This window comes from Coturnix japonica, chromosome 8 (genome assembly GCF_001577835.2).
Source record: "Coturnix japonica isolate 7356 chromosome 8, Coturnix japonica 2.1, whole genome shotgun sequence".
Taxonomy (NCBI): Eukaryota; Metazoa; Chordata; class Aves; order Galliformes; family Phasianidae; genus Coturnix; species Coturnix japonica.
In genome coordinates, this window is record NC_029523.1 from 10,081,945 (window position 1) to 10,103,106 (window position 21,162).

General features: G+C 38.9%; 1 protein-coding gene across 1 annotated transcript; it reads right to left on the reverse strand.

Annotated features, from left to right (window-relative positions):
• Window positions 1–2,579: 2,579 nt before the first annotated feature.
• On the reverse strand, window positions 2,580–21,109 carry SLC30A7 (solute carrier family 30 member 7). The gene is made up of 10 exons (XM_015869897.2): window positions 20,982–21,109; window positions 18,279–18,392; window positions 16,571–16,658; window positions 15,720–15,846; window positions 14,708–14,857; window positions 13,471–13,521; window positions 11,368–11,503; window positions 6,844–6,934; window positions 5,789–5,938; window positions 2,580–3,855 (listed from the first exon to the last, which is right to left on the reverse strand). The coding sequence occupies exons 2-10, from the start codon at window positions 18,362–18,364 to the stop codon at window positions 3,808–3,810; spliced, it is 927 nt and encodes a 308-aa protein (XP_015725383.1). The 5' UTR covers window positions 18,365–18,392; window positions 20,982–21,109; the 3' UTR covers window positions 2,580–3,807.
• Window positions 21,110–21,162: the final 53 nt, after the last annotated feature.

Consider the following 21,162-nt stretch of genomic DNA (forward strand, 5'->3'; position numbering starts at 1 on the left):
TCTCATTACACGAGTTACATTAGGATTTGAAAGCATAGAGTTTCACCAACTGAAATCTACATTCAGTCAGGGACAAAAGCCATGATTTCATTGCAGCTTAAATATTCAAGGGTGGAAAACTGCTGTCAGAGGCAGCTTCTCTTACCTTCTGTCTGTTTACCTTACTGAGAAAGGTTCACTGACCAACAGAAAACAGATACCCCTTCCTTCCTCTATCTTTAAACTCAAGCAAGCAATAAAGACGATGCTCAAAGTCGCTACGGTCTATTCTACTAGTAGCAGCAAGTTTCAATTTCTGTGTAAAAATAGTGTCCTCAGCTCTTACTAATGAGACTAAGCTGAACTTTTAGTAAGCAGTGTTGTGCAGAAATAACATGTAGAAATAGCCATTTATTTAACCTGTACTTTCTTGAGCAAATCAAGCTCTTTCCAAGGGCCACGTTTAGCACTACACTGAAAGCATTTTAAGCACAGGCATTCTAGAGAAGTTTTGTCTTTTTTAAACTCTTCAGAATCAGAGTCAAGTCTTTCACATTATGCTCTCAGCAAAGTAAAATACCATTTTGCTGTTTGTCATGTAAAAATGCAACTTGCAGGACTGGAGTTTGGTCAATGTAGTTTTAAGTTACTCTTCCACAGGAAAGAAAAAAAAAAAAATGACTTTGATCAAAAACCCTACATTAAGGTTCACCCTTACACCCTTCAAACCCTACATTCAGCTACACGAACATGTAGGGAAAGCAGACTTTGAAAACCAGGCTCAAACTTCCAAACTGTTTGCTACAAAGTCCAATTCAGTGAATGATCTGCAGACACATCCATTGCTGGATATCAGGTACCCACACAAGTCTGCTGAAACAAGGTGATGTATCAATAAACATGTTACGAGCAAAACTCCATATAAGCCAATTGCTACATAATCAGCAAATCAAAATAACTGAGTTTTGATATTCAAGACAAAAAAGGCTGCACTTTCAGCTGCCTGGTTTTTACTCTCCTAAAGCCTCAACAAGCAGCCCCTCAGTAGCTGGAAAACATCAAACGTCATCGCTTACTGACACAGGAGAGCTAAATTTGATTGCAGTTGGCTACTGGGACAGGCCAGCTTCCATCTTCTGTAGAAACTTGCAATGCTTACACTTTGTCAGAAAGGCTAAAACAGCTTAAAAGTCTATTTTGAATCTGACCTCCCCTAAATTACCCTCAAAACTGAATTTCGCAAAGGATGTATTTCTTATAAAACATCGAGTCATCCTTACAAATTAAGGTGGTGCACTGTTTAGAAATGAAGCCCTCCTAAGCAATAAGAACATACAAAAAATGATTAAAATCAACATTGTGTAATTATAAAAAGCTTAGAGGCTTTTGCATTTAATTTCCTATAATGAAAAATTTTATAGATCCATATCGTTAAAAAAAAACAAACAAACCAACCAACTGCCACTTGGGCAAGTTCTCATTTGGGGAACCTACAATAGTTGTAGCAGTTGTCTTTTCATTAAGACAACTAAAACAGCAACCAAGCCCTACAACTTGGGCAGTGCTGCGTTATATTTCAGCAAGTCCAGGAATACTCAGACCCCAAAGATGCTCTGAGCTGCTATAAAGACAATTTAAACCAAACTGAGCAATTTGATGATGACAGTTGTAATGTAATGGAGCTGGCTAGTGCTTGCCTTTGAACACTGACTACAACATCAAGAAATTATGTTGTAAAGCAACAAGCCACAGTCCACATGCAGCTCTACAAAATAATGACTTCCAGCTGTGGTCATGCAAGCAAATGGTATCTTCAACTGATACAATCAAATTTGCTCAGTCTTGCACCCTGCCTCACCACATGCAGCTTTTCATCCTCCAGTCAGGACCTCCACAGCTGGCAGAGCACCTACAAGGTGAGATTGGAAGCAAACTTGACAGAGTAGTGAGGCACCTGCACCCCCTGGAGAAATGAATAAGATCAGAAAACAGCAACAAGGGTAAATAAGGCTCTGAGGACAGGGAAGGACCATAAAGTTTAGAAGAGGTACGTGGCTTTTTACTGCTGTTATTCTTCACTCCCAGTTTTCAGTTGCGAGATCAAGAACTATAACCCCAAGCTTTCTACAAAAATCAACATGAACATTTCTATATTTCTTTAGGAGAATTCAGGTACCAACTATCTACCAATCTGGCAACAACCAGTATTTTCCCATAAAGAGAGATCACAGCTTTAGGAATAACAGAATGAGTGCCAGAAACTTCCTCTTCTTTAAGTAACACCAGTGGTAAACAAACCGTTTCTGCAAAGAAACCTTCAGTACTTGCCCAATGCCTCACACTTACTATAGAGACTCTGCTGGCTTCTACAGGTGCTGACTGCCATACTACTCTGTATCGGGTATCTGAAGAATACTGGCAGTAATGGCTATGTTTTACATGACAAATGGCTGTCCTGTTTCTCTCTCCGCGTGAAGTATAATGGCATCTTTCTAAACCTTCTCTTACTAATTTAGCTACAACAGCACAGTGGAATTATCTGTAATACCCAGTATAGCAGATTGTCGTTGAAAACAATGCTGAGATTGGAAAGCATCAAATGAATACAAAATGCAACAAATGTATCTGGAAAAAAACAAACAACTCACTCCATTGAGAATGTTTTTTTTCCCCAAAGAAAATACAAGAGGCTACAGTGGCATAATGAAAAAACCCATGACTTTTCATCCTGGAAAAGTATAATCTTGAATAACATGAAGAGTGGTCTTTATTTCTGTTACTGGTATAACCACCAGGAGCACATCTTTAGTATTTGGGAAGGCAAAACTTACCTCACCGATCACTTTAGCAAGAATTACCACAAGCTGTTAAAAAGAGATTTAGACTTTCACAAAGAAACAGGTGTAGGTTTGTTTGCTCTTACAGTTTGGGAAAGGAAAAAAAAAAAAAAAAGCTTCATACATTGTTTCCATCAACCATGGAAACAATTCCCTCAGCTGCCTGTTTTTGGGGTGACTATGAACACGGGTAGCATCATGTAACATCTCATTACTCTCAACAGTATGTAGAGACTAAGAATTGCAGTTCAACCTAAATCCTTGACTAGAACAGTTTCCACAAGATATGTGCAACAAAATACCCAGCTCGTTTTGAAGTCTCCTTACAACCGCTTTGCCTTTTACCTTCAGAATTTTTCTTGTTTGGTACAATGCAATAATAAGGGAAGTCTAACATCTACAGTTAGGCAAGTATACAACGTCCCCACATACATTGCTAGTAAATATTTGTAGAAGTAATAAAACCCTTTGATGCCTCATACTTATGCTGGCAAATACCTCTCATGATATAAAAGGCACTTTGAAAACCCAATATGGTTTGGTTCATTAAGTTTGCAAAGTACAAACAATTGTACAAACATACAATTATATCGAAGCATGTCAGCCATTGTGACATTATGTACAAAACAAGGTTCCAATTTCTGATAACACTGGTTTTATGGGAATGAGCAGTGGTTTCAGCAGCTTTACTGAAGACGTTACAGGGTTTCCAGTACCACCATTTTAATTTCCTATTGGAACAAATGTAGTAAGTAAAAAAACCTTCAAAAACTTACAAGTTTAGGGGGCCACAAAAGACAAGACCCAAAGTCCATAACATTCATTCCACATTTACTCCTCAGAAGTCAACTTCATCCATAGCCCAAAGACAGAAGTCTGTTCAGTCAATTCCAGGCCAGTGGTAGGGGCAGGCTCTGTCTTGGGAAGTGTCTTGTTTCATACCATTACAGTACAGAAAACTTTGGTCCAACAGCACAATTTCAGAAGCTCACTACATGGCTGCGACGTCAATTTGTATGTAAAGCTGTCTTACTCCTGCCTATAGAAAAGAGAAGAAGATGAAAAAACACCAAACAATAAATGTCCTGATAAACTGTCCACAGCAGTAAGCTGCCTGACAAGTCTCAGAATCCCCATTTCCTCTAACTCAGCTTTCATAACCAACCAGCATAAAAACGATTTATTAATTCTTTTAACCTCAGTATAAAGGAACTGCAGTGATGGTCACAAGGAGACCTTGCAACACTAGTTTGAACACTGCTAATGATCAGATTGTCCTCAACCATCTTCAACTTGCTTTTAGCTCAGCTGAGCTGCAAAAACAATCAGCAAATTTATCAAGACAAAAAGACAAAAAATAACAAGTCATAGATTAATAGAATGGTTTAGGTTGGAAGGGATCTTACAGCCTATTCATTTCCAACCCCCCTGCCATGGGCTGGTTGCCACCCACCAGATCAGGCTGCCCAGGGCCCCATCCAACCTGGCCTTGAACACCAACAGGGAAGGGGCATCTACAGCTTCTTCAGGCAAAGTCACTTTCTTAAAGAAAAAAGGTCCCATGAGGTTTCTGACTATTAGGATTAAAAAGGCACTAATCAGATGCATAAACAATTCACCACACACACGTACTGCCAACTCAATTGACCAGTACAACATTTAGAGCAAGGGATTTCCCTGCTGCAGAATGCTTTGAAAAGACTTATGCAAGCACTCAAACATATATAAAAGGTTTTTGTTTTATTTAGAGGTTTACAAGCATCTGATCAGAAGCTCCCTTCTTCGCTATCCAGCTGACTTTGACAAGTTAGTAATTTATGTATCCTCAAAGTATTACCATTTACCTGACGATATTTTATTGCATAAAACACTGGTTATAAACAGGAATATCAATCTCCCTTCCAGCTGCTGGAAGCTCCATTACTAGGAAGAAATAAATTATGGAAAAAATGCATTGATCTTTCCACTATAGTCCTGTACCATCAGAAATAAAAATCGAGATATTGCCTCTGAATGGCAGAAGTTAACACCTTTGCTCCTGACAGAGCTCCCTTGCTGGAGAAAAATTCCCTATTTCATCTCAAGGGACTCTAGATAATCTCTCTAAGCCATTTGTGCCCTGCAACGACACTGAAATAGGCAGCCAAGCAAAGTATTTAATGGTTTGGAAGTATAAGGAAGCAACAGAAAAAATTCATTCATTTGCTACTATTTCAAACTTCTTAATAATTAACTTCTAATAAAGTGTCAGGTGCTCACAAGAATTCTAGCACTTAATACCAACTATGAATGCTATCAAATACATTCCTGGGTAAAAACATACCTATTATTCTATAGGGAAACAAGGGGAAATGCAATGATCTTACACGACACTTAATGGTTACGTTCTAACCAGTGATCATCACAGCATAAATGTTACTGAAAAACAGCACAATATGCAAAGAAAAAGTATTCTTAACCAAGCTGGGTTCAGTCTGCGGTCAGAATTTCTCTCTTGAGGAAAGACTCGCCTATTTCCTTGGTTCCTCATATCTACTCATATTGTGTGCCCCGGTGGCGCAGGTGGTAGGAATGCCGCATTGCAGCACCAGGGCCCGGGTGTTCGAATCCCCCTGTGGCACAAGTGGTAGAAGTGCCACTTTGCAGCACAGAGGCCCGAATCCTGGGGGTTGGACTCGAGGATCTCTAAGGTCCCTTCCAACCCGCACAAGACTATTACTATTATTCAAACATACAGGTTTCAACTTCATATAGTACCTCAAAATTACTGCTGTTATTTCCATTAGGTGGCATCAAAAGTGAATGCAGAGAGGTACAGAAACCCAACTTACACTACAAAGAATTTTGAAGTTGTTCTACACAGCTGGAGAAAAGCAGCTTTTCAACAGCTATAATAATACCAAAAAAAGAAACCTTTTTCTTATTAAGAGTTGTAGCGTCACCTCAGGTGACTCTGCTTTTGAGATACATACCTGAGTAAAAATATTGTGAGTTTGGCTTAGAATCCACCTTCCATCAGCATCAGGAGCAACTAATAATTTCAAAGTCCCTATGTAAACATCAGTACAGAGGGTCCAGAAGTGTGGATCATGTAAACTGTAAACTCCTTGCAACTGCTGCACCTAAACATAAAAGGAAATTTATTTTTTTTCCCCCCAAAAAATACATGGGCTTAATACCTTATTACAGTATTACAGTGATTGTAAAGAACTGAAAGCAGATTCTATGTATGGGTCACAATTCTGCATCTTGCTATTCATACGTATTACAAATATTTTATTGAAACCATTTCTGAAACCAGTTGTGTCCAAAAGAGAAAAATCATTTATTTTGTTGAATGCCTTCACAAATTCCAACAGTGATTTCTATAAATGCAGTAATTTTCCCATTAAAAAAGTAGAGAGATTCTAACTATTAATAGAAAGGTGTTAATATGCCTGTAAATATTTAGTGAGGGCTTAAGTTTCCTCCATCAAATCCATTCTTCCAATTTCAGCAAAAAGCCTTCACGTGGTCATTATAAACCCAGAACCTTTTGAGAAACAAAGACACTCATTCTACAAGCACATTAATACAACATACTTTGTAAGTTTGCAAAGGTGCTTCACATGCTCAGATCATGACACATTATAAGTTAAGTCAGCCAGGAGTAACAGGACAAATCAAATCCAGATTAACCTCCTTACACACACTTGTCAATGTCATTATACCTCAATTTAGTAAAAGACAGAACTAGATTTTGAGGGAGATAAACTACCCTGGACAAAAGAAAAACTTCATGCACTAGCAGCACAAATGACTGTGAGGAAAAGCTTCAGGATCTCTCTCTAGCTCTAACAAGTTGAGCTTAAGCTATGTAATATTTAGGATTTTGGGAAAATAATTTATCTGGCATTGTCACTTCTACAAACTAGAGAACCTTTCACAGGCTTTACTGGAAAAAGAAATGATAACATCCTCATGTCAGTTGAGACTCATTAATTCAACACTTTCCTCATACACAAAAATGGCCCAAGTAAGAGCTTACCCTCTGATAGCACTGAGGCAGAGCATTTTCCAGAGATGGAGGAGTTCGCTGCATCAAAATTCCAATGGATTCTTTCAGAAGTGGAACAATACTATAAAGAAAAAGGGAAGTTCACTACTATGACATTTTCAGAAGCTGCAGAACAAAGTAAAATGACACTGCTTAATGCTCTTGAATAGTTCTTTAGTTGTTTGACCAGAAGATGAGAAAGTTACCATGAAAACCTGTCACAGATAATAAAAGAATAGACAAATTCTAATGGTGTCGCACTAAGGGCAAACAGACTTCTCCCTCAAATGACCCAGAGACAATCAGCCAACAATCAAAAAATAATTGGTTTAACTGTGGGATTCAGGCTGAAATTTAAGTGCCTTAAGCATATAATGACAAAGTAGCTGATAAGCACAGCTTAGTAACAAAACCTACTTCAACGGCAAATCACTCACAAACAGCTATGAAAATATGCAGCTGAAACTGTTTTTCTTTCGTCTCTGGTTTAAGGCATATCTTTCTTATGAACTAAAATAATAACAAGGAGATCATAAAACAAAATTAGTGTGCACCAGTCCAGCTACACCAAAGATATTTTGTCAGAAACAGAATACTTTGCATATTCCTGACATGAACTAAGTGCAGGGTCTCATCTGACCTCAAAGATTTAACATTTGGAAGCCATTAGAGGTTCTCTCTTTACTGTATGGTCTTGCTTAATCAGCAAACTAAAAAGACCATTAATACATTTTTATTTTTTTTTAAGCCATAGCAATACCAGTAAGTTCATATCCCAAGACTGTCAGTGAACATTTACACTTACTAAGTATTCAGTATGTTGATTTTTGTTTAGCAGCAGTCTACCATGTAGAATACACTAACATTTAAGATTATGATAACTATCTGTAGTCCAGTCTCAAAACTTCAATAGTAATATAATTTTAAGAGCATGTAAGTCACTTAACTCTCTATAGCAAAAGCAATGATAAATTTAAGGAGCCATAAGCTGAATTTTTGGCATCATGACAAAGCAATGGGTTCCATTTCTGTCTCGAAGCAGTGCCAGCATATGCAGCTTCCACTGCTCAGCTCACTGTTTTGATAATCCTTAGCTACGGTAAAAAGGAGTCAGAGGTTACTTGGGCTTAACAAACTTCAGGGTAAGTGAGCACTTTTAAGCTGCACATTGGAATCAGTCACTCAGAGTCAACCATGGTAACAAAGAGGTGAATGGTGTAAGACAATCCACTGTATAGGTGGTACAGATTGAAAGAGGGTCCTCCTGCTGACAAGACTTCACCCATTCCAGACTTCATAATGGTTCCACACTAACACCACCTTCAGAGAAATTTCCTGAACAATTTTCTGAAAATAATGCTGCATGAATTGCACTTTTATCAAGATATAACGAGAACCCCCAAAGCAGAGTGTTTAATTACAGTCATCATCTCTGAAGTACAAAGAATAGAGGCAAATCAGGGAGTTGCTTGATACTGTAGGTGAGTCAAAACGGTCGCAGGTTTCTCATTTAATTAGGAAGAAGTTTATCTCCTGCGAAGCTGAAAAGGCCAGAAAACAGCAACAATAATGGGATGCGCTCTCACAAATGCTGTTAAGAGTGCACAAGGCCACATGCATATCTACTTCCAAAGGGACACTTTCTCTCACCAGGTAACCTTTCACTGTAAACAAAACTAACATGACAACCTATAGGACCCATTTTTCACAGCTCTTTGATACTCCACTCTTTCACACACAGTATTGCAGTAGAAAGCTTTTGATTAAAACTCAAAATTACATGAGTCATCAGTGTGAAATACATGGAGTTGCTCTTCCAGCAACTTCTGCATTCCTATTTCCCCTGCCACTTTTTTCATGCACGGGTGGTCTACACACCTTGCTGGTAAAGCAGGTGCAATTTTGCAATTGTCCCTTGTTACCAAAACTTGAATCTAAAATACCATGTTATATATAAGACTTATATATAAGACAAAGGAACCTGAAAGAGGGTCTAGCCCTCAGGATATAAACATACCCTATGCATACTAGCACGAAGGCTTTATTCAAAACAAAGATCACAGGTTTAACATTTACTTTTCCAATCTGAAGTGCTATCAACAGCAGTACAGAAAGCGTTGCCATGTCTACCTAGTCTACCTCACTAATACCTGTAAGGTAGAACCAGAGGTCTAAGCAGTTGATTAAAATGGAAATGGACAGCTTGATATATGCTGAGTCACACACAACAGCTTTGGAAGATAAAACAAATATAAGTAGTAATGTATTTTAACCAATCAGCTAACAAACTCCTGTAGGAAGGGAAGCATGTCAGTGCTCTAACTCAACTGTACTCGAAAGCAGCAAAACCTACAGTTCCTCTTAGTGGAAAGTCCTCAGACAGCATTACAATTTGCTAGAAAAAAAAGTCGGTCTGATCAAACTGTATCTGACACTTGTTTTTTAAACAAAGAAAAGATTATTATTAATTTTAAACTACCACAATAGTAGTCCCACTTGCTGACATACACAGGTACTCCCATTCCATTCCACCTTACCTCTAATGCGACATGAAATCCTTCCTGGAGTCATTTATCGCAAATAGGCCCATAGACATGGGCAGAAATCTGTGCTACACACTGACTCCTCAGCCCTCTAAGAAACCAAAAGCTAGTGATGGCTCTTACAACCATCAGCTTCAAGACTTTTCCAAACCTTCCCTACCCCCACCCCCCCGCCTCACATCTTATATTCCACAAGATTTCAGTATAATCATTTTCCTAAATTAGATTTAGATGACTGGAAAATGTAAGGACAAAAGTATTATGTACCCTGGCAACAATCAATTGAACCCCTACTGTTACAACAGAAGTTCACATTACAATAAGATTCAAAAAAACTTTTAAGTCAACTCAATTCACATCACAGTGAAGAATAAGTTACAATAAACAATGGCTTTACGTCCTGGAGCATAAATGAAAACTACTAAAACCACCTTGACCACCTTGTTTAGTGCATTTCAAGCAAAGTCGTGAGCAATCAAGTCTGTTAGACTGCTCGAGAAATGAAATCTGCAATTAGACTTTGTTCCACTGCTGTGTCAAAACGTGCCAGTCTGAAAGAAATGCAGATTTGCTTCTACTGACTGAATGCAACTGCACTGAGACTTGGTATAGTAATCCTAGAGAACATTTACAGTGCAGTGGATCAACAGCCCAAGTCAAACATAAAGTCTGATATCAGGTCAAAGGACACATCAAACAGGAATTTTCCAGCTTTTTTAATATAGAACACAGACCTCTTATGCCCTTCCTAAGTACAAGATCTATTAATAGCTTTATTATAAAATCTCTTTTATGGAAGCTTCAGCCTTCTTCCAACTTCTATATGAATGCAACAAAAACCTCCTGTCGTTCATATGGTACCTTCTGATTTGCACTCCACATCTGCTTTGCTGTACATTAAGGTACACCCTTAAAAAATAAACCATATGGAAAACAGCGTTCCACCCAACCATTAATTCAGCAGTAGCTTCTTTCTCCACAGCAACTTGCACATTTTCTTTCCAGTTTGAGGAGATCTGTCACATAATTGACTTTTTCAATTACAGAACTGCATTTTTAATAATTTGCCCTTAATAAAAATCACAGGTTTAAGACAACCTATTTCACTTATATTAGTTCAATAACCTAATAGTGATGTGGATTTTTGAGTGCATTTAGCACCTGAAGAGTATTGGCCTACTCTGATAACTAGGGAGATTCACATCAATAACTCTGAACACTGCCATGCGTATGGTATAAACATGCCATATATGGTATAACACAAGCATGTATCTGCATTTGATCAGATATTTACCATGGTTGAAGACACAAAGTTTTTCAGTTATGTTCTACCTGAACTTGTGGCACTCTGCCCTGTGCCACCATCTGAACTGCTGCCAGAAATACCCCAGTAACATCATCACTGAATAAAACACGTTTGCTGCTCCAAACTCAACCAAACTGCTTCACGTTTACAGTGATCTTGGTAAGCAACAATAGGGAAAGCAAGGAACTACTCGAAGCATTTCCACTCAGTCTTAAAAGGAATAAGGATGTCTCAGAATACAAATACAAACAGTTTTCTCCACAGAAAGAAGTACCAGACTTGATTCATCAGGGACAAGGGCATATCCTGTGCCAGCAAGCTGCTGCACTGAAGCCGTTCTGCTCCATTTACTAGAGTACATTGGCTTACATAAGTGCGTGCTAAATACAGAAAGGAAGAGTACTACAGCTTGAACCTGGATAAAACACATAGTACTGTGCCTACAGTGTTAAAACGTGGATTTAAGAGCAAAGCCAGTAGCTGTAGAAAGACTAGGTAACTCATTTAATAGCACACTAAAACAAGCACACACAACAGGGATAACGTGCTACTCAGAATAAAAGCAAGCATTTTAAATCATATGCATAACAGCAAACCCGTTCTTCTGAGCTGTAATTTGTGCTACTGTAAGTAGTGTTAAAAAGACTACCAGCCATCAACACTTACCTCACACCTATAAGTAATGCTATCAGCATTGAACAAATAGGATCTGCTATCATTAGACCATAGTTCTGCATCAATAAAGCTGATATGATTACACCAATACTTCCAAGTGTGTCTGCGACAATGTGTAGAAATACACCTGTAAGAGATTAATAAACATCAATTTAGACTGGTTTCTTAAAGCTAACAGAATTATTTCAAAGACTACTTAACGAGGAGAGTTGCGAGACCTAGGTAACATGATTTATACTCGTTATATTCTTCATAAATTTTTGGTGAAATACACAAAGAGCAATCACAGGGTTTCAACGTAACCTTACAACATAAAGCACTTGAAGGAATTATATTCTTTTCTGCACATAGCATGAAGAGGTATTTCACGGCGTGACTATCAAGCAATGATCTACAGCTAATATTTTTCATTCAAAACTCACCTGTACTATAGCAAAGAAACTCATTAACAAAAACAGACCTGAAAGGCTTTGAAAGACACTTATGTTTCACTGACAATAGAAGCTGTTTGGCAATGAGATTGAAGACGAGTGATTTTCAGAATTACTTATTACTGCAGAAATGTAGAAGTTCACTGTTATATTGAGGAATGCTCAAGGTAAAGAGGAGGAATCAAACTACAAAGAGCAGCCTTTGGCGCTCCCTGCTGGCAATAACAGGAGTAGTCATTCAGAAACAGTTCACTGAATACATTTCTCAGGAGTGTGACATTCCCTCCTAACAAAAAGATAACTCACAACAATAAATCAGCATTCTAACAATTTTCTTAAGCCTTCTTCGTGCTTGGTCTGTAGGTAACTCCCTTCATAGTAATCCAAAGAGTGCCAGGCATCAGGTTTGTGAGTACTCTATACTCACCAGCATTTTAGCTATTGCTGAATGATCCTTACACAGCATCAAGGTCCTCTGTTTCTCACTTTGCCCCCATGCAAGTAGGCAGGGGCTGGGCAGAATGCTGGAAGGGGACACAGCCAGGACAACCGACCCAGATCAGCCAGATGTTCCATACTGTGTGACATCGTGCTCAATAACTAAACAAAAGCTTTCTAAAGCAGTTGTTGGCTGGGAGATGGCAGGTGATTGCCTCTGCACCAAAGTTTGATTCCTATTTTTTCCCTCCTTGTTTATTAAACTGTCTATATCACAGTCCAAGCATATTTCTTGTTTGTATTGTTTTGATCCTCTTCTCCATCACCACTGCAAGGAAAGGGACAAGTGAGCAACAGGTGGATGCTCAATTGGTGGACAGAGGAAACTCAGAAGAATACTGAAAAGTTAAAATAGGTTTGTTGTTTTTTAATTCAGTTTAAGCATGCCTTTCACTTGGAAGTCAGTAAGTCAGTCTGTCTTCTCATACTGTCCTTGAAGTTTACATACACAAAATGATGATGAAGATACAAGCACTGGAAGAGGTGGAAAATGTTCCCTTGGAAGGGCTACAAAGAAGTCAGGAAACCACTCAATAAAATAATATAGAACACACACCTGGACACATCAGATAACTGCACTGCACAATTCTTCCCCTCTGAATTCTGAGCACTTTAAAATCGAAGCTCAAAACTGACCTAATTAATAGTTTATACCCTTCTAGCTCTCAGGAGATTATGGACTTCAATTCTCCTTCAAGTGATTACAGCTTGAATGACCATCTTGTTTAAACCAAGCGTAATGGTTAGTTTAAAACAGCGGTACCCTGCAGAGAATATTATACCAACCTGCATCTTCCAAATACAGTCTATCTTAATAATAGCACTTTTCCAGTCTCTAGGATGTACACTGCACCTTTAGGTTTCTGCTTTTTATCGCTCTTTCCTCATTTTTTATCTTTGTCTCTTCAGCATCACGACAGCATAGAAGCTGAAACCCTCCCTTTTAAGCAGTGTGTTGACACAGCATTGTGTTTATAATTCAGTGAATGTCTCAGTGCCCAGCCATGCACAGGGTATGCACTCATCTGTTCATACATGGAAGGAAACTTCAAGTAAGAAAAAGGTAGCATTTATCCAGTGGCATCCTCTGAAATAGATGTGTCATGAATAGTCACAGGCAGAAAAGGTTAAAACATATAAAGCATTGTACTTCTTCTCATCATACCTTGTAAGATCTGCTTGCTAGAACCAGTCATCCCTTCAAGAGAATGGTCATCTGTGGAAATAATATTCATAGTGGCATATTAACCTATGCAAAGGCTCAAACGATTCTTTTAAAGCAACTTCTTTTTAAAACAAAAATTGAGAAATGAAACCTTTCCAATATCTACCAAAAGAAGCCACTTCAAGAATGAGTCATACAAAGGAGTAAGCAAGAGTACAATCATATTTGGTGCCAAGGAGTATTTCAGTCAAGCCTTTGCCCCAAGCATTTAAAACAAGACTTGAAGCCAAAACTGAACCCAAAAAAATCCTCTCATTCAAGCAGATCAATGACCCTGTGGCAATGTATCAGAAAAAACAAAACACCTTTAAGAAAAAGGACTGAAGGATAGCAAATGACTTACAGTGAGGAAATAAAATGATTCATGCAGGAATTGATTTGCATGTTAGATTGCACCAAACATATTCTTTGTTCCACTGGGAGAGGGCTGGGAGGGCAATGCCAACACCGAGCTTGTGTTTTCCAGCCATATTTCAGAATTATTAATTTTCTATTAAAAATATCTACTAGAAGGCATAAGTAAAGGTTTTCCTATACTTTGTCACCTCCTGTCACAAGCTGCTGTGCATATTCACACCACCATCTCTTCTCCTAAAGTGAAGACTAGTGATCATATTTTGTGTGGATGTCTCTTCAGATTGTTTGTCTTTAAGGAAACGATTTAAGCATAGCAAAGATACAGAATACCAAAATAACCAGCTTTAAAACAGATTACAAATGTTCAAGACAAAAAGAAAAAGAAAAAATCACCTATTTAAGATCACACTCCATACGCAACAAATCAATCCCTAAGTACCCACAGCAAAATTGCTCATTTATCTTTCCCAATACCTTAATCCGTGAAGTCAATTCAATTGAGAACAGTGGCATAACAGTTTATTATTATTATTATTACTATTATTATTATTTCATCAAAAATTGAAATAAAGCACTTAGTATCTCATTTCATTATGCTGCTATAGCATACATGCTTTTATCTTCGGCCTGCATATAACAAAGATGAACAGTCCAAAAATTTAGATAGACAATATATAACACTTCATTGATCACAACTGAAAAACCATTTCTCTGTGTACTTATAACAATAAGCAGTCAGCAATCTCTCTTCTGTTCAGAAAAATCAGTAATGTCAAATTTAACTTGAGTCAAGTAAAATTCTATGACATTAAGTACTTACCATGGCAGTAATCCTGACCATGAGAGAGTCCATGGCTGTGGCCATGATCATGAGTATGTCCATGTTTATGCTCATGGCTGTGACTGTGACCTCTGTGACTGTGCCCATGGCTGAGACCTCCATTAAATAAAGAATGGCTGTGCTCATGCCCTACAAACAAATATCAGAGCATAAACACAAGGGCTAAACAGAAGTAAACTTAGATTTGTTTCTCAGCTACTTAAAATCTGTTCGTCCTTTGGGTCACCTGAAGTCATGGCTTTAAACCAATTTGTTAGATTAAAATTAACACAAGCTGTTTGAAATATAAACCTTTGCATGTGGCTGCACGAACTATATCTGATTCCAGAAGTTGTTTTAATACAGCTTGAAAAACGTGCACACAACTTGCTACAAGCATGTTAAAAGCAAATAGAAAACTGAAACCCACTACTGTTCATGCTTCAAAAATTTAAGCTTCTTCTTTGAGTCTGTATCACAGTTCAGATGTTAAGCTGGAACTGATATCAATTAGCTTTGCAGAAAAAGAAATAACATTTACCAGAAGCATTTACACAAGTTTTGCATTGAACACTATGAAGTTGAAAAATACCTGAATCTTCACATCCCATGTTTAAAATTTGATTCAGACACCTTGTTAATTCTTTCACCAGGAGAGACCTTATCTAACTACAGTTTAATTGTATTCATAAGATACTCTGCCAGAGAAAAAAATCTCTTCCAAGATCGTGTAGAAGAACCCATGTTACAGAAAGCAGATTATGGCTTTCTAGGCCTTGCAGGTAAATGGGTGAGAAGTAGTATAAGAAAGTACATGAGAAGTACAGCGGTTACATACTAAAGTGAGTGTTAGAATATGAAAATTGATACTGCAACAAATCATTCAGCTGGGACTGCCACTAAAAAGACCTACAAACATAACACTGAGGCTCTCATGGATGGGTAACAGTGTCCTAGAACACAGGATGCTTAGAAAGTAAGAAAAAAAACCTGAAAATTATAAACATCCTACCAGAGCCATGTGAATGCCCATGACCTCCGTGCTGAAAAACAAATATTCCTATAAGATTTACAATAAATCCCAGTATAGAAACTGGAAGAAGTCTCTCATGATGCACATCAGGAGGCTCCAGTGCCCTCTAGGAATAAACACAAGAAACAATCATAGCATTTCACTCTCATCACATTAGTAAAAGGCACTGAGAAAGGATGCTCATGTGTCTAAGCAGTTTTGTGTTTTCTTAATTAAGCAGGTACACGTAAGGACATAATTGCTCTCAATTTGCTCTCTATAACTTCCTGAAGGGAGGTTGTAGTGAGATAGATGTCAGCCTTTTCTCTTGTGTAGACAGTGATAGAACTAGAGGCAATGGTTTTAAGCTGCGCCAGGGGAGATTCAGGCTGGACATTAGGAAATATTACTTCTCGGAAAGAGTAGTCAGGCATTGGAATGCACTGCCCAGGGAGGTGGTGGAGTCACCAACTGTGGGAGTGCTCAAGAAACGTTTGGATGTTGTGTTGAGGGGTGATGATTTAGCTGGGAAGTATTGGTAATGGTTGGACTGGATGATCTTCTAGGTCTTTTCCAACCTTGATAATTCTGTGATTCTGTAATTAGGAAGTACTCAGGAATTCCACACTCTAAATCTGACAATGCTGGTGTAAATCAAAATGCTGTTTAAGAAGCCACTATTAATATATGGGAAAAAAAATAATAAATGGGTTTATGTCACAAGACAATTCCAGACTGCCCTATACTCTTGTTCAGATCCTAGAATCTTAAGCAATTTTATCTCCACTTTTATCTCCACTAAATACACTCTACAAATAGAAACTGATAGTACAATTCACCTCATTACATACCTCAACACCTTCGGAAAAAATAAAGAAAGCTGTAAAGATGAGGAATAAACCATTCACAAAACCAGCGAGTACTTCTGCTCGAACGTATCTGCAAAAAAACAAGAAGCAAAGCAGATATCACCATATCCACTTAAAGCTGAGAAATTAAGCAGTGAAACTTCAAAACCAAACAATAATCTTCTAGCTCTCAAACAGTTGCATTACACAAGGAATATAGGAATATATGAACTACAGACAACTTATATGTAATGAACTATTTTCCACGTTGACAAAATTTCACAGCCACAGCCAACTTCTACTCAGCTTCCATATTTGTAGTAGAAAACAACTCCTGAGATCACTTGAAAGGTAACATATTAAAACAGTGAAGTGATAAGTGGATAGAAAGCAAGACGAGTTCAGACAATTAAGCAAGCAGGATAATACCTCAAAACAACTCTAAGCCTTAATCCATCCAATTTCAGTATTATTATTGCAGACACAAACCTTAGAGCAGCAAGAGCTCGCCTCTGAAGCCACTACCTGGCCTAGATGAATGAAGATTTACAGTATTTCCCATTTAAAATAAATAGTGTAAATATATATTACAGTGTAAATATATATTTAGAAACTACAAAATACAGTTATACTTCAGATTGCTGATGGAAAGTTTTGTTTAATATCAAAGAAGTCACACTAATTTGTTTCTCTTTTAGTAGGGAATTTTTCATAAACATTATAAAGTAAATATTTCTTACATATTTGTCCAATTAAAGAAAAACATCACTAGATCAAAATGTAATTCCAAAGTAGGAAACACCAGACATAATAAACGGTAGCTGTTCTCTTATGTGGAACGCCAGCTGCTTAAGTGCAGAGCAGTAATTAAGATAAAACCTGCTTTCATTGGAGTTTGCTCACGACAAAATAAATTCCTCCTAAACTGATTCCTAAACATACCCATTTTCACCTTGACTAATCAGTGCTTTGAGTCTCAAACTATATAATGCATGCTTATACAAGACAGCTGAAGTTAAATGATGACATTCAGGTCAGTAACACTGTGAGCAATGCAGCAACCCACCTTATAGCCCAAATGCTGTTAATCAGTATGACCGATTAATACTACTGTATCATGAGTACTGCTTTTATAGGTACAACTGAAACAAGTGCCCTTGAAACAAGAATCAACTGCAACAATTACACCCACAGTGGATACCTGGAAGACAGCACAGCTGTGTGAATTGGAACTTTAGTGGCATCCACAGCTGTTAACGATAACTACACCTGCTGAAACCTGCTGGGTCTACAGCAAGGCATGGTTTATAATCTCAGGTGCAGTATCTATCTCCTAGACTTAGGGCCTTTCAGAGATAACTTTTGGAAGAAGGTATGGGACAAAAGCAGTCTGCAATTCCCTGTGATATACCTCAGCTCACTGCAGGCACAAATCCATAATACACTGTTTTGCTGTACCTGTGCTGTGCACATGACACAGCATAGTAGTTCTGTGCTCTGTAAGCTGGTTACACTAGTACTACTGTGGAGCTCTTAGCAGTGAAGTGTACTCATCAAAAGCATAGCCTTTCCATTTTCTCCTATTTTGAGGGAAATACATTAAAGGTTTAAATCATTCACCTTAAAAAGAATACTTTCCATACAACTTTTTCATGTTCTGTATAAAAGAAGTTTTGTGCACACATTAAGACAACAGCTTGAAATTTCTTACCCATATGAGAAAGCATCATTTGACCTCCACTTGGAAATAACTGAAGCTGCTAATCCAGCCAATAAAGCAGTACAATCAAAAAACATATGGAAAGAATCTGATATTAAACCTAAACTGGAAAAGAACAAAGAAAAAAAAGTGTTATGTTATGCACAAGAAAAAACAGAGCATTCAATCTTTTATGTACCATATGAATACGCTGCTCCAAAGGCTCCAGCACAGTTCTGCTTGCTCAGGGAACAAACCCACAGCAGACCACCAATCTAAGGATGCTGACAAAGGCAGTTTGTGTGCTGATAAACCCGCTTTTGTCAGCCCACTGAGGCTGCTTTGAGAGAGCACTTAGCAGGAAATCCATCTGGCATATGTTGGGATGATGTGTGGGAGGGAATCCACTGACACAAATCGAAGACCCAGAGGTAGATACACCTGTAAATAACAAACCCTCAGCTTATCAATACAAAGTAACCACAGGATGGTGGACAAGACATGTTCATCTGTTGTCTTTATGACAGAGTTCCCCCCACAACAGACACAGAGTTACTGTAACAAATAAAAGCCTTTGGTAAGTCTATCAAAGAACTTAACTTTAGAAAACAGCTGAGAAAAGACACCTCATCTTCACTATGTACCTTCTAAAGAGCTTTATTTCACCCAGTTACAAAGACCTTTCAACTCATTCAGCAAATACTTTGGACCATAGAGAGCTATGATAGATTTTTTGAGGCCTACAGGAAGATTACTGTGGTGGAAAGAGAGAATTAAGAATGAAATGCTCACCCACGTCCCAGGCTTTCAGTACTAAACTCCAAAGGGAGGGATCTCCAAAAAGAAATCATTCCCCCCGGCAGTCAGCCCTTAAATGGGGTCTAGGAGTGGTACAGCCTGGCTCTGCCCCTTCCTGTCACACAGCCTTACCCTGTGCTCCCATGGCTGACTTACTGCTTGCCTCAGGTGGTCAATTAGTGGTTCAGGCCACATCTTAAAAGTTCCCATAATTTAGTGCCTTTTTTTTTCTTATTATAAACTTTTGGGAAAGAGGAGAATCTAAGAACCATCTGCTAGTGAAAAAACAAATATCACACTAGCTCTATAGCCAGAAGTCATACAGCCAATGATCACAGCACTTTGCTCGTACCTACAAGACTTACCACAGGGACAAAACCAACACAGCTCCACCTCTTTCAAGACTTAAGCAAACATCTCATAGCACACGGAAGCATGTGGATTTATCAACACTGGTCAGGACAAATTGTCTGTAATATGTTACACTGCGTGGCATAGTATTATAGGTAGAGCAGTAAGTGATTCTGCTGCACAAAGGACAGGAAGCCCAGTAAAAGACCAACCTGATTGCATGTGACTTTGTTTTAATAATGACCTGTAAATGAAATAGATGCAAGAAGCTGCATGGTGGTTACTCAGGTAAGTTAACCACTAGTAACACAAAATATATGCAAGAACTTCCACTGGAATCCATAGGATATTTAGCAGAAACTCTGTAGAAGACATGACATGTAAGTGAGGCCACTTCCACAGCTGAATAAGTAACACTTATAGTGGTTAATACCTTAGAATAACTCACGTAGCAGATTTCAACTTTAAGCTCTACCTTAGGAAAACATGGCATCCAAACCTGTTGTCTGAGCTTTGTGAACATGAAGTTCCTACACTAGTTGTAAGAGGATCATTTAACCTACTGTTTTTGTCATTTAGAGAGAAAGACACAGTAACTCAGCAAACAACAAGTTAGAAATCTATAAGAAATAATCTTGCCATCCACCTCATTAGCATCACGAAGGACACTGGAAACTACAAGTCAAGATCATCTTCAACATGCTGCTAATGCTTGCAGTATCCAGTATCACTTGCCGCACTCAAGGTAGGCCAAGATAGCTCTAAAATAAAGGTGTGCTCCAAGACATTACTGAAATTCCCCTTCAGAAGTTTTCCATTTCTGCATGCTGCTCTTGTAATGCTCTTGATCAGAAGTTCCAGCAACTTGTGCTTGTACTGCAGCTTTTGATGAGGGTGTCTGGGTTCAATACACAACACTGGGTTTACCACATGCCCACGGCAGATCCTGAAGTACCAACTTAGAAATACCATTAAACAACTCAATCAAAGAACGGCGTCAGATGAAAACACTACATGACCTGCTCTCTGCTCACACACCACACAGCTGGGACAGAATTATTCTACATTTTCTGACTACGTGTTAGTGTAAGTTCTTCAGCAGCAATTTTATCAGGTCTCCGCTATCCTTCCGAACTCTGTGGATTTATGTGCTATGGGAAGTAGTAAAGAGCTGCACCAGCATGCTTCAATCCTCATTTGAAGTAGTAAAGAGCTGCACCAGCATGCTTCAATCCTCATTTCTCACTCAGGGCCGAGGACAGGCAGGTACCGCCACTCAGCTCGCACTTCACCAAGCCCCATCCCCAGAAGGAACCCTGCGGGAGCAGTTACAGCCCCAAGACTCCCCAGTTACAGCCCCCAAGGCTCCCCACGGAGCGGCTTCTCCTCCCTCATCGGTCCCCACGATTATTAAGCTCCGCAGCCTCCATTGCTCACCGCCCGATCCTCTCCGTCCCGCCCCATCCCCAGCTCCGGCCCCGTCAAAAGGAGACGTGGCACCAACCCGCCGTCAGACGCCGCTTCCTGCCCGCAGAGCCGCCCCGTTGCAGGCCCCGCCGCCAATACCTGTTACTCCAGATGCCGTACAGCAGCTCCACGAAGGCGAAGGAGAGGTTGAGGCAGAGAAAGAAGAAGAGGTTGCGGGAGGTTTTGTCCGCCAGGATGGACCTAGAGCAAGGAACACGATCGTGTCACGGCCGGGTCGCAGCGGGGAAGCGGCCAAAGGCTCGGCCGCTCACCTGGCGGG